The 17,637-nt window shown below is 37.0% G+C and overlaps 1 protein-coding gene across 3 annotated transcripts in view; it reads right to left on the reverse strand.

The window, feature by feature from the left end:
• Positions 1-17,637, reverse strand: part of LOC123321761 (zinc finger protein basonuclin-2) — a 97,917-nt gene that overhangs the window by 5,142 nt on the left and 75,138 nt on the right. For all 3 annotated transcript variants that reach the window (XM_044909504.1, XM_044909505.1, XM_044909503.1), the window contains exon 4: positions 978-1,213. In XM_044909504.1, the coding sequence (XP_044765439.1) occupies positions 978-1,213 (236 nt within the window). The remainder of the gene's footprint in view (positions 1-977; positions 1,214-17,637) is intronic.

Below are 17,637 nucleotides of genomic sequence, written 5' to 3' on the forward strand. Positions count from 1 at the left end.
GGCTTCCAGCTAATGGCGATGGAAGTATCCATTTAACAAAATACCTATTTAAATAATTTGAACCAGAACGGAGTATGTCATTAATGAGAAGATCTGAAGACAAGCAGAAAATGGAAACCTAATATCCACTTGGACTCACTAAATTATACCCAAACAAAATTATTACTTGCCACCAAAATGATATGCAAAATACCAGGTAATTTTCTGTCTTTACCTCCACACATCACAGGTTGCAAGGAATGAACCCTGAAATATATCGGCGTTTCATAAGACCCAAATGCATTCGTGCCAAACTACGATTGTACGAATCTTCAGGAGCTAATGAATCATTCATGCAAGCTTCATTTTGAATATTAGACCTTCAGCAATTATGAAAGGTAACAACTAGGGATTTATCGAAAGGTAATGCAGCACCTATTTTGGTATATTGAGCACATCCCGTTTGATTACTCTCTTTTATTTGATCTGATCTCTATGGTAAGGTACACCTCGAGATCAACCGCGATTGACCTCTGATAATGAGTAGGTACTGGCGACGGTAAGCAGTCAGAAGGGAGCTTTTTAATAAAACTTGATCAATTATCCTGCCAAAAACTCATTTATTTCACCCTTGTCCAATTCTGATGTGAAATTTGGTCCTCATGTTACATAACATAGCATTATGAACTTGGAGTCTTCTTCGTTAAGGTGATTGTTGTCATACGAAGGACCAAAGAGGATTCTTAGGAAATGCATTTCACCTACTACTAGTGTTATGATGGCAAAATGACATATTTTGATTGTTAAAGTTAAAATTCTTCTTCGGAAGATGGTGGACTAGAAGAAGATGCTTCTTATGACAAGATCACTGAAGACTGGAAGTCAGGATATGGGCGCAGTATTGCATATAAGAAGGGAATGCCAAGTGAAGTCATCTTTATGATACAACAAGAGATTGGAAGACCAGTGGGTCATTGACAGTATTGTCACCAACATACCTGCAAGATATATCCTCTGGCGTAGTCAATGGGAGTCCAACCAAATCCATGCAAAACTTGCACCACTTGATCCTTGTGAAGCACTGAAAACAACCGATCTAACAGGATTTTCAGTCGTATAGGAAGCGCTGAACAACCGTAAAGAACTAAACTTGCTATGTCAAAAGCGGCATTTGGCTGCACCGGCTCAGGAGCACTGTTACTGAAGAGATGTCGCACTCCTAACTTGTCCAAAGCTGAAACAAAAGGGGGGGTGAGTGTCGTGCGCATGGAGGCGGTGCCTACGAGCTTTCAGGAGAGGGGGGGTAAGGATGATACGAGATGAGTGACGATACCTTCAGAACGTGAATTAGGCACTTGGATATTTTGTATCTGCTATCCTATAATAGCGTACCTACTGCTAGTATGGTGTGTATCTACAGCGTTCATACCAGATCGACTATTATCCTTCATTATGTTGGATCCGCTATATTATGAATAATACGTAATTTGTTTGGTACGTTATGCTTTCACGGCATGATTAAATTTTGTCTCCTTAAGAGAAATTGACTAAGAATTTAAAGCTTCCACAATTCACACCCTAAGGATATCCCAGGAACTTGTTCGAATCAAGAATGCGTTTATGTGTCCAGGTGATAATTGAATAATCTGTCTCAAAATTGGTCAACAATGTTGAAGCTTGAGAGAAGAAGCTTCCTCACCCAAGTTCTTCAGTTAGGTTTCGTCTGGTATTGATGATGATCCTTAAAATGAATATCTTATGTTCAAATTACTGACTCGAAGCTATAACTACCTACTAGTGGCATCAGTTTTCGTTGAGGAAGGAAGAGAAAACTCTTCGAAAATTATTGGAAGCCGAATTTCAGGCTCCTGAAAGGACGAAGGGAAAAAGGAATGGGGTTCCTATCCTGGGATCTGGTTGTTGTTCATCTTCCGCGATATATATTCGGTTCAGTAAAGCTTTATGGAGGAGATCGAGCGGAGATCTGAAAGCTTGAGCGATGGGAATGACACTGCAATATTTTACAATTGCCGAAGCTGACGAATGTAGATGTAGCTATCTTGATCGCTCCTTAAGTGGACGCATCATGTATTTGTCCCAAATAATTTATATAGAAGAGCTTTTAGCGCCATTTCAATATTACCATAAGAGCAAATGATCAAAACATCTCCACTATCGGCGATCAAAGGGAACGCTTCTTCAGGATCTAGTTCCTTTGACTTTTCCGACTGGTCATTCTTCGATCTCAAGATATCGGCATCTCAAACAGGTAGAAGATAGCGATAGGAGCAACACTTTTGTGAAAAAGGATGGATCTATATCAGATGGATGAAGGAGTATAGCCTCATTAAAATGCTGGATTACAGAGTACAGATTTAATGTATGAATCAAAGTTTTATGTGGAGAAATAAAACATTTAAATATCGAGGGCATTTCTTCCTTTTCGTTAGGCTGTTTTAATAAAAAAAGTTTTTATCAAGCACGTATCGGTCTTAGCAAGTTTTGAGCATTGCTCATATTTTCCTTATTGAATTATAAACGGGCTAAGCTTTATTTCTTGGGACAAACTGGAACCAAAGGCCCAGAAAAAGGGTGGACAAAAAAGGGGTTGATTTAATTAATGCGAAGAATCCATTAGACGCAATCTTTTCATATTCCTTTTTGAATATATCACAGGGGCCATCTAATGTCTGAACTACATCGACGCGGACTGACTTTCCAGGACAGTAAAGGGGTGGAAATCGATTTATGCGAAGTCGCTCTATATCCATTAAACTATTCTACACATTTCGCCAAGCGAGAGCTTTCACCAAGTCATTAAGCCCTCTCGGCATTATGAACACACTGTGTCCCAAAAAAATCCTCATTCAATCGGAATGGATTTTCATTGAAATCTATACACTGACCTGAAAATCCTTTCTATTTTACCAATGCATCTCTTAACGAATATTCAGATCTATTCTTGATTTATTATTAAAAATAACGAACCCACAAAATTGAACGCTGAAAACTGGTCCAATAAAAAGCCATTTCATTACGTCTTCAATGTCACAGTTTCGTAAGCAGATCCTTCGAACTGATTCGAAGTTTTTCACGTCTACTACAGAAGGGTTTATGATAATTGAATTCTTTCCTTGAAATGCTATGGCGTAAATCATCTCCTTAGTTATGGCCGAGCTCATCGGCGCTAAGCATTTAACAGACTGCAGAATTGAGTGCTCTGTTATTCTTGAGGACCATGAATGGCACCACAAAAGAATCGTCTTTCACTCGGTGGAATGAGGCGCCACATATAATTTTCGATCTATTCCAACGCGAAGGATGAGCATATATAATTCAGGCGATTTCTTCAGATTTTTCTGTTGTTTTTTCATAAATCCCACATAAGAGTTAAACATAGGATCCTGATAGCAGGATCACTTTCGAAATCAAATTAAATAAAAAATCACCGAGCTTGGATTCAATTTCTCAATCGAAATTATGATCCTTTTAACTTTTGTGAGGTAGTTATAGAAAATCGAAACTAATTTCTAGTGGAATTTTCGAATATGTGTGCTCAGTCGAAAGGACGGTCTTAGAACAAAACTCCCGAAAGAACCGATGGTAATGCACCTTGAAAATGTCAAGTCCTGACGTGGGTGGTCGGTCCGACAAAGAGAGTTAAATACATTAGAGACCAATTGTTTAGTGGGGATTCCGTAAGCCAACAGTATTCATATTTCTAACAAGCATTATTGGTGAATAATGGGACTGTTACACTTGTCCTGAATTAACCCATGAACAGTTCAATCAGGCTTGTAATTCTAATCTCGTCTGAGAAAGGGACTTTGAGAAGTTAACTTCAATCGGTTCTTGCTCGCAAACGACTCGAAGTGCAGCCAACTTTGAAATTATAAACGTCTTCCAGGCAACCTCGAACGTCATTTTGAATCAATATTCACCCTTCAAATTATCTGAGTATTAATTTTAGTGAAAAGGCATAACAATTTCGGGGTAGGTCATGATGTATTTGTTTAGGGAGATTCCACTTCTTGCGTTGGAATGAGGACGAACTGAAGATAATCGGTTTTGACAGAAGTAATGTTGATATTTGTCGTTGTTGTCTTGGTGGTCCAGATCTTGATACCCGTCCTTTGTAGGTAGCTGAATACGTATTTCGATATGTAGCCTCTGATTCGAAACTTTAATATCTGAATTTTCATTTAATTCTTCAACAATATTTTACCAATCGAAACAATATTTGTGAGAAAACAACCTCAACTGTCAATATCTATCTATAAAATTTAATTTTTTCATGAGTATTTTTGTCCTTAGCATTGTAAGGTCACTGTTTTCCATAACCAAAGAAGTTTGACTATCTGTTAAACGCAATAATGATCTATAATGAATTCGAACCTTGTAGGTATCTACCCTTGCTACTACCAAATGACGTATTTTGAAAAGTTTTCGATGTTTAGTAGGAAGTAACCGTATCAAACCAAGATTACCTAGTTGTTGAACGTTTGGGAGAGGGTTGAGTAGGATATGGTAACTTATTGATTCTGTTTTTTATTGTGGAACACATTCACTGAAATAAATAGCCGGTTAACTTTGGATCAAGCACGAACTTCTTCCGAAAATCGTGGAAATATATCATAATGACCTCCCACAAAGTAGATGGGATCTTGAAACAAAATCTCTTGAGCAATACAGCATCACTGAAATCAATTCCTTCATCTTCAACATTTTGATTGGAGATATATGTAGATAAATCATCTTAATAGCTACTAATAGTACCGAGTTTATATTCTATCTGTCATGAAGTGAATGAAGAGAATGGGATTTAATTCTCGCATCATAATTTATCGAATCGGCACATAGCAGACCTTAATCGACTGTTCTTTTCGCTTGCCATATAGTCGAATTATCGAAGTTGAAAAAAATTTCGTCATAAATCTGAATGAAAAACTGTAAGGAGTCCTTACTTCATGCATTGTTTCGAAATCAAACTCGCAGAATGAGTGTTTCGGAATGTTTGATCCCACCGAAAATTAGCCATAAGAAGATACTAGTATAATGTCAATCATGAGAACGCTTCCAGATGATTAGTAGAAGATGTTGAAGCCGATACTTGATGAAAATCAATTATTAAACTAAAAAAAACTGAATTACATTCAATTTTTATCTCTACACTTGTTTCGTTATCACTATAGCCTCTTCAGGTGAAGGTAACACCTTATTATTATCTTAGTATGAACTTGAAAACACGTGTGGTTGTTGAATCCCTTCTAGGTGACAGTCTGGTGGTGACATTCATCTGAAGAACTCATGATTTGAGCCACATGTAACATGATATACCTATTGGCATTGTCTACGCTACTGGTATAGCTCAACTGGCGATCAAAGGTTCTTGTACACTTTCTTGTTTATACATTATAAAGTGAATTGATGTTGAAATCCTTCTCCCCAAAAAAAATTTTTTTTCATCCCCTATTTTGATCTTACAGTTTGTCCCATAAATGAAACGTTCTACCCAGAAAATTGATGTGAATGCTGTATTATGAAATGATGCTTGTGTGAGCCTTCCACACGTTTCGGTCCTCCTGTATATCGTCACGTTCTGTAATTGGAGTCTGGAAGGTCTGCATGAAGCAGAGGTAGCCATCGTCAGGGAACGGGCAGAAGAGACAATGTTTGATGCATTATTGGTATCGTATTGAGGAGCGTGAGTCTGCTGGAGAAGGAATCTCAATTAGAATTTAGAGATGAGATCTAAGTAAAAGACTGAAGCATATGCGGGGACGCTATCGGGGGCGGGCAGGTCTGGGGTCGAGGCCGTGCGGTGGCAAGTGACAGGCACGCAGGTCCGACGGTCCGCCCTTTCTGGCGGCGCGGAATTAGTTTGCAGCAGCGGTAAAGCTTTACCTGGCCTGATAACTTCTATGCATGACAGTGACGTACCAGTTCTTTCGAGAAAGATTCATCCGAAGGCCTCAATACCTGCCACAGGCGAGCGAACTCTGCGCGAGATGCCTACACGATGCTATCGAAGATTGAGACATTCAGGTCTCGATGCAGGAGACATCAAACCCTTACTCTGAGATGCTATCATAGAGTAGGACTACCAAAATCTTCCTGTAGTTCAGGCTCTAGCAAGGTCTGATGTGTGACCTTTGAAATGTATCCAGAATGATACAAGCTCTTCACCAAAGCTGATTACTTCCTAATAAGCTTGGATGACTCCTGATTCGACCATAAGATAGAAGGTAGCTTGGGACCTGCAGAGATACCAAGTTTTTCTATAGTTCTTCAGTTTCGTTTGTCTGACCCCCAGGAAGACAGAAATAATCGAGCTGGTTTTCAATAATAACACATGCTAACCGAGTTCCAATATGGTACCCCTATTTCTGTAGCCCCTCCAATAACCTTTCATAATTTCCTTTCAAAAACGCTAGCAGATTTGATCAATTAGCACAGTGAGATAGAAGCTCCTTCATCAAACTCAATGTCTTCTCTTTTTTAGCAGGAATGACTGTTGTTCCTCAGCTAAGTTTGTCCACCCACATCTTTAGGCTTTCATTGATTGACCTCAGAACTCAGAGAACTCCAAAGAAGGGAATTTATCCATTGTCTGGGCTCTAGAAGACTTTTTTTCATTAAATCCAGAAACACATAGCTTTCTAGTTTGATGAATTCAGGTTCTTCTTGACCTAGGAGAACATTAACTGATTGAAATAGATTGTCGGATAAGTTTTGCTGATCCTAGAGTATCTTCCATTCAAATACCACTTTGGGGAGTCACGCTATTCACGTGTTCAGAAAATTCAACTGATTTCGAAGCCAGCTTTGCGGCGAGGTCTCTACAGCGATTAAAATTGGGTACGCCACTGTGGCAGCATAATATATGTATGTTTCGAAATTCATTGTCTTGGCAGCATCATTAAGCGATTCAGAACGGCGACTCAATATTTTATAACGAATATAACGAGACCCCGGTCTTCGCCTAAAGTAATAAGAGGAAGATGGGCACTACACGGCTAGAGACACAATGGTGCACACTGACAATAATACATACCTTGCTTGATTAAAAGCAAACCATTAATATCTGTTCTTCAATAAATATATAGAACAAATTTCAGCGTGCCCAAAGCCTTAATGATACCATGTTATGCGGTGATCTATTAACCTTTATTTATGCGAAAGAGTTGTGATATCTCATTTGGAATTGGACGAATTTGCAAATTAATGTTTGAGTCCATATAAACAAGTCGATAACTGATACCCCAGAGCGGTGGACTCTCTGAATCACTATCCACGTTGTGTTTACAAGGGCGTCTAAAGAGGGGTGTGAAGGGAAAATTATCCCCTTGAGACTCAGTTTCTTTAGGTCGAAATTTGGCCTAGAAAAAGGACATGCTGTCATTCACAGAAAATTCTAGACACTGTAATGTATTTCCAATTCGCTTATATTGTCATGTCCAAAAAAAGTTAAAATTTTTTGGGTGTTAAAGGTTCGTTATTGGAAATTGTAGAACAAAAAACGAAATCGAATAAAAGCAAGCTCCTCTTTCGGAGGTATCGAGAATTATAATGCCATTTCCCGAAAGAAGATGGAATTGTCAAATTCTTTACGAGACAATTTGCAGCGAGTCAATTTGAGGATGGTGTTCAAATATAAATACAATATTCCTTCTTTATTACGAGGGGCGTTGAATCAGGTTCGGTGAAAAGGTAGGCAAGGAAGGTTTGCTGCATTTATTTCTACTCTTCCGTACCACAAACGACCTATCCTGCTGAGAAAATGCTCGTAAAGATATTAACATGATTCTACGTATAATAAATTGTTGCCGGGGAAAATAAAAGAAAAAATCAGCTCAGTATATGCCGCCTGGCTTGGTTAAACCTCGTTTTATCTCTTTTTCCTGACGTGCTAAATGTTCTGACACAACTGCTTCCGAAAGTTACTCCCAATTTGAGTTAAATATTTAAAAAAAAATATGATTTTTCACCTAAATCGAATTGTTGTCACAATGAAATAAACAATATCTTACAATCAATGGCGAATTTGTACCTATATTCTCATAAAAATGGCTTAAAATTTCACGAGAAGATTCATAGTTTCCAAAATATTCTGACTTCAATCATTACGAATCGAAAATGAAACAAAAAAAATTGCCAATATTGTCTAGAGTGTTTTCTACCAAATTTCTTCGAGTAGTTCTGACAAAATAACATGAAATTCGGGCAGATTTACTGATTTTTCCTCTGTTCCTTCTTTGAATTCTATATTGATGTGAGGTGTAAAATTTCAAGGTGAAGTTTCAATTATTTTTCGTGCCAGACTCCGAAGGTTTTTCATTAGGGATACCGAACCCTTTTCTGAAACATTTTAAAGATTGAGTAGTTTGCAACAGTGTTACAAATGATTTCATTTCGGCTATTTAGTTGATTACTTTCGTTATGACAAACATTCAGTCAAGAAGTAAATGACTGATTCATAATTTTGTTTATATTGTGATGAAACGTTTATAGCTCACTTGCAAGAGTGGTCTGTTTTAATGAATTGCATTAACGAAGATATCGGATTTGATAGTGGCGTCCACAACTGTTAGTCACAACACTAAGTTTACCTTTGGAATGAAATTTTTTTTTCGGAGAACGAACCATAAAAATCGATAGGATTGAAAAATTTTCAAATGCTATGAAAAATAAACGAAACATATTGTTCTGCGGGAATAACGCAAGAATATCCAGATTATAATGATTAAAATTGTGAAATCTGTGTGAGGAACTCTTGAGATCTGAACGTTATAAAAGCCTGTAAATCATAGTTTACTGTTCCGAAACAAGTTTTGGAGGGATCGTTAGGCCTTAAGTAAAACTAATTTCTAAAGGTGGACATCAGAACAGTAACCTATAATTATAGGCAATCTCTACTTTATCGCTTTATGACACCGCTGGTCCTGTGGCATTCTCGAAATATATGTGGAACCTTTTTTTCTCATTTTGATCCTTATTTTGTGACATTTTACAATGCCTCACTCAATTAGACAGCCATAATTCATGTGAGAACCAACAATAATTATTATCTACAGTGTCGCGAACAATGGAGGTTTTCAAACCTAGATGATTCAGTTGTTTTTTTCTGCTAGATAGTTATTATAATGAACATTGGGGAATTGAAGAACTAAAAGGTCGATATTTCGAAAAGGTTCGATTTATTCGCTCTTTTATAGGGAATGTTATTGATAAACAAAACAATTTAGAATTGTGGAGATTTTTATGAATTTTATTTGAGTCGACATCTCGATTGTACCATCATAAAAAAATATGTGCTATTCGAGAGTTTTTTCGTCTTTGATTCTATGGGTACTATCTGAGTAATTGAGTTATTGTCGAATATTGGCCCTCATTCAGGTATATAGACAATAAATTTCCACCTAGTATGAATCATGTGTTAACATGCTATATATCTCCATCATATTCTCTAAAAATTCCATGATCCCTTGTCCCTTGGCTCTTTCGAAATTCAAGAAAATCATCTGGGGGTTGTCAGCCTCACATCAAGAAAAACGTCACCTCGATGAAGCCACAAAACCTTCAATTTTTCAATATCAGTTATAATAATGAACTGTGAGGAAAGATTTGTGTCCGATAGGCCGCTCGAAAAAGGGATAGAGCATCGTGTATACTATATAGCGTTTTGTGAAATTGGTGACAGGTACACGGGAACATTGTCTTTTGTCACCCATGTCGTTTGACTGCAGGAGTCCGGCATTCTCTGTAGGAGTGAAATACCTTTAAGTGCCTCTTTGACAAGACCGACAGACAAAAAACCAGAATATTCATTCGCTGCGAAATACTTTCAATTTTTAATTTGGGCCGACCGTCCTTCCAGGTCCGGCATAGGCTCAACATTCCATTTGTTTCGTTCCTTTTAGGGTTTCGTTCATCTATGATATCCATCGAGTGTTTCCATATATCCTAGAGAATTCAATCTTTGGTACTAGTTTCACTCTTCTTTTTGTATCAATCTCCATGATTTTTTTGTTTTGGTTTTTTTTGGTCTCTGTCTCAAAGCTATATTGAATTATTTATACTGTGTTCGATAATATTTGTTAGGCAGCATTGTTTCTGAGAAATAGTTTATAACTTCCAAGGCAAGGGCAATTTTTACCAACAACATTTCTTTTTGTTCCTTATGTTTCACATGTTGGGGAGAAAAGTCATGAAAACAGAAAAATATCCTGATTCTTCCAAAATATTCTTCAGTCGAGCAGGTTCCCTATATGATTTTCCCTGTTGAGTAACAGAAATAGCCCCATTAACAAGAAATATCCTTCAAATGTTTGAAAATGCAACTCTGCAATACAGGGAACGAATAAAACTATCAGGCTATTATTGTAGCTGAGTTTCTCAAGTCCAGCCCTGCAGTTATTATGATGGCCTGTGTCCTCAGCATCTAATAAAAGATCACTTCAATATTTCATTAATCTTTTCAGACAACTTGTGTTTTTCGTGTTCCGCAGAATATGAAATGTCCCCTGTATAAATTACTGGCGGGGAAAGGACCAGAATTAAATTGGTTTTCTTTCTTTGAAGAGGCCCGGTCCATCCTATATAGGCGTAAGATGTTATGCCCATTTTAATACTGTCTCCATCCCATAAATTTATTATTTCGAAGAGACTTTATGTCCGAGAACTCATTTCAGGGGTTCCTAATCATCATTTTGAAATATGAGTTAGTCTAGAGTTGATTGAGTTCTATCAAGCATCGAGTTAACCTTGTTATTATTATTTATAATTTATTTAGTTCATCATTAGAGCAGAAAAGTTTTTGTTCGAGTAATATTGTACTGATTAGTTTATGGTAATTCACATAGATAACACAGCAAACTTGAGCTTTTTATCTTTTTCCAAAAATGACGTTTCGTATTTTCGTATTTATAACGTTAATCTAAGAATTTCTCAAGTGTTTAATGTGAGCATTTGTTCCATTTCAATTCGGAAGCCTTCATTTTTGACCGTTGTACATGGAGTGAAGTGAGCTTGTCATCCCAAGAGCCAATATTTCATACTTGAGAGAGGGTATACCCTAAATATTTGTACCCTTGATTAATAATGGCCAATCCTTTGTAAATACGTACAATGAAAGTTTTTCATCATGTCGGGATTATTCATGATTCGATGACCGCTTTATCTCTGGATGCTGCTGATCCAGTGCTCGCCTTGAATCAGGTCCGGATATAGAAAATTTCCCGACAACATTTTTTCTTACGTAAAAATAGTCTCATTCTCATAGCATTCGTGATATTTATCGAAAGAGTTCAGCCTTACTGGTACAGATTTCTTGCATGAATCCTACACTCTACAGCCCTTTGGAGATAATCCCAAGTATGCACCTTTTCCAAGTCATTCCTTCCAGATGCGGAGTATCAAATATCCTCTCAACGATTCATCTTACCTGAATTTAATTATCATTCAAAAGATTTTCATTCACTACAGTTACAATTAATCACCCTTGAAATGATCACTGTGCAAAAAATATTAAGTATCTTATCTTGGGAACTTATGTAACACTGTTTTTTATCGCTTGGGTAGGGTGAGTTCTGAAGAAGTCTTCTAATTGAAGTACTGTTCGTGATATTTTCTAACGTGATCGATTTAAATTTATTCATAACGATTTTATATGGTCGGAAAAATGTATCAGAGAAGATCAAAATGATTTATATTTTTGATTGGGGCTTCCCTTTTGTCAGATGCGGGCAATTTGCCGACAATGGACAAAATGTTTGCTACCTGATTGGGCAATTATGAGAAATATGAAGCATTAAATGTTCCTCTATTTTCCTTGTAACACGATACAAAGTCTTCCTATGTCCTATGGTCCGTTGAACAGGATCTACACACATAATTATTATTTGTCCTTTCATCCCATGGATTATAATAAGATGTGTACCAACCATTGATACGTTCGAGACCCGTCCTCTATCTATATGAAAATGGGGATGAAGGACCCAGTTCTCAAATATAATATTCGTCCTTTATTCTGTCAATCATTTTCAATAAATAACGTCATTTCAGTTCGGTAGATATTTGGAGAACAGTTTTTCTGAACAGTAGCGGCAATTTAGAATCGGGTATTTGGGAAATTACCTGGGGGGGTTTCTACCTATCTCATTGTGAAGCACTTGAATAGAAATGGGACAGTCCTTCGTCATTGTCATTCTCTGAAACGGATGCCCATTGGCTGAGTTTGTCACGTAAACTAGTAGCCAATAGCGAGTACCACAATTGTCGTATGTCCCAAATAATTGTCATTTTCATGTTTCGTTCCAATGGCCGACCACGTCCTTGTGGTTTCAGCAAATAAGAATATTCCCATTAAAGAGCTTGTAATCCACCATTTCAAGCTGGAAAATTCGGCAATTTTGTTCTGAGCATTGATATAAATGATGATATCAGAAAAATTTACATATAACCCCCTTCCAAACTATTTAAGTAATGAAAAAATTGTTATTAATGACGAAACTTGAATTTTCGCGATGTTAATCTTTGGAATTACTTTTTGCCTTGAAGAATTTGATTGAACAAATAACAGACATAAGTGTAATTGTAGTTTGAGCCGAATTAGTATTCGATCTTATAGCATATTTACAATGATAGGGAGCATAGACTTATAGTGGATTAATGAAATGACAAGCCCATCCCATATAATAGAGAAAAGAGAAGTAAAAAAGAGAAATTGGCATGAGATCGCGTTTCACACAACGTCGAATATCGGTATGGATGTGTAAATTGCCTCATTCCACATTGTTCTAAATTATAGGATTGATGGAAAAGTGGTAATTTGCTTCCGTATACTACTCCAATCATACAAGCTGAACTAAAATTGACATGGTTCATTTAATGTTCGCCGTTTAAAATATTCACATTACTCGCCGACCAAATGGGTACCTACGTACGTTTAAAATTCCGAATGTTGCGACGTATTCTCTACTTTTCCAGTAATTTTAACTTTATTCCGTCACGGTACTCTGATATACGCTATTTTAATTCGCCCGTTCAATTTTTATACGTCTACATAGGAAAAATCGAAAATTTTTAGTCATCAGAACCAGATACGAATCTAGTTGTGCAACAATAAACATTAATTTGACGCTCGCTGCTCATCAGCAACGAAGCAAAAGGAGAAATAATGGATATGAAGCGATTAGAAACTCCGGTTGATCCAAATCAGATATTTACAAAGTTTTATTCACAGTTTTTTTTAAATTTATATCATGTTTGAAGATTTTTCTGTTTGAAAAATGTTGGATTGAAGCATTAGTTTACCCTGCTTATTTTTCAAAAAAGGAATTGGCAAAAAAACGAAATATTTCTTCTATTTCTGGGTATTCTCATGTTATGTCACTCAGTATGTATATGAATAGCTTTTCATTTGTCAGTTCTTCGTAATTTTTTCATGGACGATCTGCATAAAGATAATAGAGAAATAAATCGGCCAGGGGAACAATTTAGATGTACGTGAAGATTGGCTGCTATCAGAGTAACAAACGGTTGGTCTGAGATTAGAAGAAGAGGTAGCTCGTTTCTGTTCCTTTATGCATCAGTGTGGAACGAAGTGTTCTATTTTTTCTGGCCACACATGGAGCAATCCCTGCTACCATAACTATCAATGAATGATCATTGGCAAATTTCCAACTGCTTTTCGTTATATTCCGCGGTTAAGTTTACAAACAAATACCCGAGTTTCGGAATAGTGAAGTCGAATAACATTAAACGGACACGGATTGGTCGTAGGGTAACGTTGAAATGAATGATTTGTTGTGAAAACAATCATCATATACATCATTGATAGAGTTACTTGAACGGATTACGAAATATTTGTTCCACATACAAGACGACCAAGTCTAGGTGAATTGCAGAAACAGTGCCGAAATTAAAATAAGGAATTGTTTTTATGCGAACGGAAATAATCTCTATGGTTTGCCATCAGGCTTGTTGATAAAACACGAGAACTTATGTCCCTATGAATCCAGTTGAACGAGTTGAACAAAATTGACAGGCATGGCGGATGATCGAAAAGATGTACTCTAAAATTCGAACAAAACAGATTAGGCCCCGGAATAAAAGCTCGAGCACGTTTTATTTGTCAAGTATATATGGGGCACAACATCTGTCACACTGCCTTTCCCATGCTAAAGGGTCCTCTTAATACCACGACCCTTTATTTGAACTGCAAGTGCCCAAGTATATGGTAAAAGGGAGATTCTTTTACCAATCAAAAGGGTACATTTTGTGGGAGGAGCTGATCTCGAAAACAACAATTGACCAAATGCAGCAAAATGGACCCTTTTAACATTCATGGATTAACGACATCATGGGAGCAACTCGCTCCATTCAGATCAGGATGATATAAGCCCTCAAATATCTAGTAGCTCCAATAATAAGGGCGATACAGGAGTTACCTTAGGAAGACGCAAAATATACGATTAAAACAGTATATTCCTCATAAGGACCATATAAACGAATGTAGGAACATAGTAACAATATAGAGTCCTATGAGCTCATATGCTCCTCCAATTATGAAATAAAAAAAAAATGGAATATTGTAGTACTACTATGTATTTTAATTGTGGCTGCAGTTTTTGTACTAATACAAAATATGTAATTTCTCGTGTGTGTAGCAAATTGCGACAGATATGTTCGAGTTCGTTTTGGGTGAACCGAAAAGCGGGCTAGAGCGATATAACACGTTCCGAAATTAGAGGTTATGACGTATGATCGTGCCATGATAGGATAGGAGGTAACCCCGAAAAAACCAGGTCTGAATTCTATTTATCATTTTTAAATATTTCGTCGTGCCGTATCAAAATGGCATCTTCGAGGTAGAAAATAATACAGAATATTACGAGGCTAATTGTTGGTTGTCAAGGTGTCGATTTGTAGTCGGTTAGATCTTATCAAAAATAAATATTACGCGTCGGTATAACGAAATTGGCTGTTTCAATCTTTACGGCGCGTCTGAAGAAAGCTTATTTAAGGGTCAAATTCGAAAGAAGGTCGAAAGCGATCTGATAAAATTGATTGAGAGATGCCAAGTTCCGATTGCATGTCACGTTTCTCAGCGGAAACGGAAAATATACAGATGGCATTGTTGTAGGCATTTACATGCACACCTCAGGAAACAAACGCCTATTCTATCCCCATTTGACCAATTTTTCATTCTCGTCTTCCGATGTCCACCCCCAACGGAACCCATACACAGATAGGAGGTGTATTTGAATTTTACATACGCTGGATATATCTCCCCATCACGACACAACCCTGCTCTATCCCCTTTTTCTTTCAGGCTAAAATTTGTAGATTGAATTCATTTATATTGGAAAAAGCCTTTCCCCTACATTTCCCTTCTATTTTTCACCACTAAATTGTGCTGAATTATAAATTTTCTTAAGCAACCCCAAATCGAAAATGTTAGTTCATTCTATCAACGTCACTAAATATAGTGTGCAAATACTCATCATCTACTTCTGAATTCCTCTTTATCATTCAAGAGGCGGAGCACTGGGCTTTCTTCTTTGGGCTTCCGAACCAGTAGAAACAAAGAGAAACCACGTTATATAAGAAGACGAATGGTTACCTACCTAGTATGTCAATCATGCTAGAGAGGAAAAAGTACAGCGCACCGAGGAGATTACTGGCTGATATTACGGTTTGAACTTTATAATTAACGGAACGTTACACTGATTAATAGAAAATTGTGCTCATGGAGCATACCGTCCGCAAGAATCATTCCCCGGAACTTGGGTTTCTCAATCCACGACATGTCATTGTATTGTATGCAGATTTGATCACCAAGTGTGACAATCTTAATCTCAAAATACATTTCTCACTATGGGTCCACCTGTTCTTTCTCTTGTGTCTTCCCCCCCTTCATTAATGCCTGCCAAGACGAATGCGTATTCTTTTAATTCATTCTTTGAACCGCCATCGAGTTCATTAAACAACCGTTCTTGCTTATACAGTGCTCAGCTCACGCGGAATTCAGACTCCCTTGGCAATTTTTTTCATACCATCTAATTCTACGTGGGAGTGGGAAGAATACACCGTTTTCACGATGATGCTCTATAATTTCTCGTTTATATTTGGGTTTCATCGCTGCCATAGCCCCCAAATTTTAGCATCTCATGCTACCTTTACCTCATGACGAAGGTCTGCAAAAATTATTGAGGATGGCGTGCTTGAGTAAGTAATCTCCTACTTATTTTATTCCAGCCATGTTCAATGGATGAAAGTTCATGTCCAAGATATCTCTTGCTTCCAATGCTATCTTGTTGGAAAATGGATCTTAGGGTATCAGAAGATTTCTACCACACCAATAGGGCGCAAATTAAAGCTACTTCCATAAGTAATTGCTCCCCCAAACTATAGTTTCATCAACCCAAAAGAGAACAGCTCAATACTTCCTCCTTCAGCTACCAAAAAATTGAAATATTCCAACCATCTATAGAGTTCTATTAGGTCAATGTCACCTACTTTATCATCATTGGAATTACAAATTTCTCTCATAGATGGAAAAATGGAAATTAAATCGTGAAATGCACATCTGCCATATAAGTGTTGCCCCTTCTCATCCTGATGCAAAAATTCTCAAAATATGCGAAGGTTCCTTATTCATCGCATTGTCTAATACCTGCACTGCACACTTTACATATTATGTCCTCCTTTAGTTGTTTTTCGTCCACAATCATTTTATCCATCAGTGGATATAAACAATAGATAATGGGAACCTCAACGGCTTAACTGTTAATTCATTTTCGCAATCAATAATTAACGTAATAATTAATAACAAATGGATTTCACATCATTGCGACGAGGTACCTATACCGCGTTGTAATGTATGTAATAAAAACAAAATGATAATACTGAAAGGTAATTTGTGAGTGTTTGAAATGCTCGCAAGAAGAACAAGACAATTGACTCGACTCATTTCTGTCATTAGAATCAAACGAGATGACTTCGGTGGGAATTCATAACGTTTATGTTCTTATTGTTTGGAACTGTTTATGTTATGATACATTCACGAATTTTCTTCCTATGTTCAACATTTAGAATTTAATCCCATTCGAAGTCTGTTACCCGTTTTGATAACCTGGCGTAGGTGAACTTTATATTTTCATCAGTTTCGAATCAGGATTTCAGTACAATCGAAAATCTAAAATTTTTAGATGCCAAGTTAATTTAAAAAAATTTTGAACCACTTGTGTAGCAAGGATTGGAGTGTACATGATATAATTATGTATCTGCTGACTGTTGTTCTGTGTCGTGACTAATGTTCATCAGATATGAGGCGGCTCATCCATCAAAACTTGAGTGTGAAAACCGGATTCAAAAGATAAGGAAAATATTGTGTAATAATCTCTGTCCAAAAAACCATTTACAAGGATCTACGAAGAAAAATCATTTATCTTGACTAAGGGTTGCTATTACTTTTTAATAGCCGTTATCTGATTTTAAATACCAGTTTCTACCATATATATTCTGTCCCATGCAGTGGTTCCTTTCATCTATCTTTCTTATTGGTCCACACTTTTCGACCAGCGTACAATCTACTGTATAATTCGATAGTTTTCGCCAGAAAAATGAAGACAAGTTGTATTTTTTAACCAATAT

Source organism: Coccinella septempunctata, chromosome X (genome assembly GCF_907165205.1).
Source record: "Coccinella septempunctata chromosome X, icCocSept1.1, whole genome shotgun sequence".
Taxonomy (NCBI): domain Eukaryota; kingdom Metazoa; phylum Arthropoda; class Insecta; order Coleoptera; family Coccinellidae; genus Coccinella; species Coccinella septempunctata.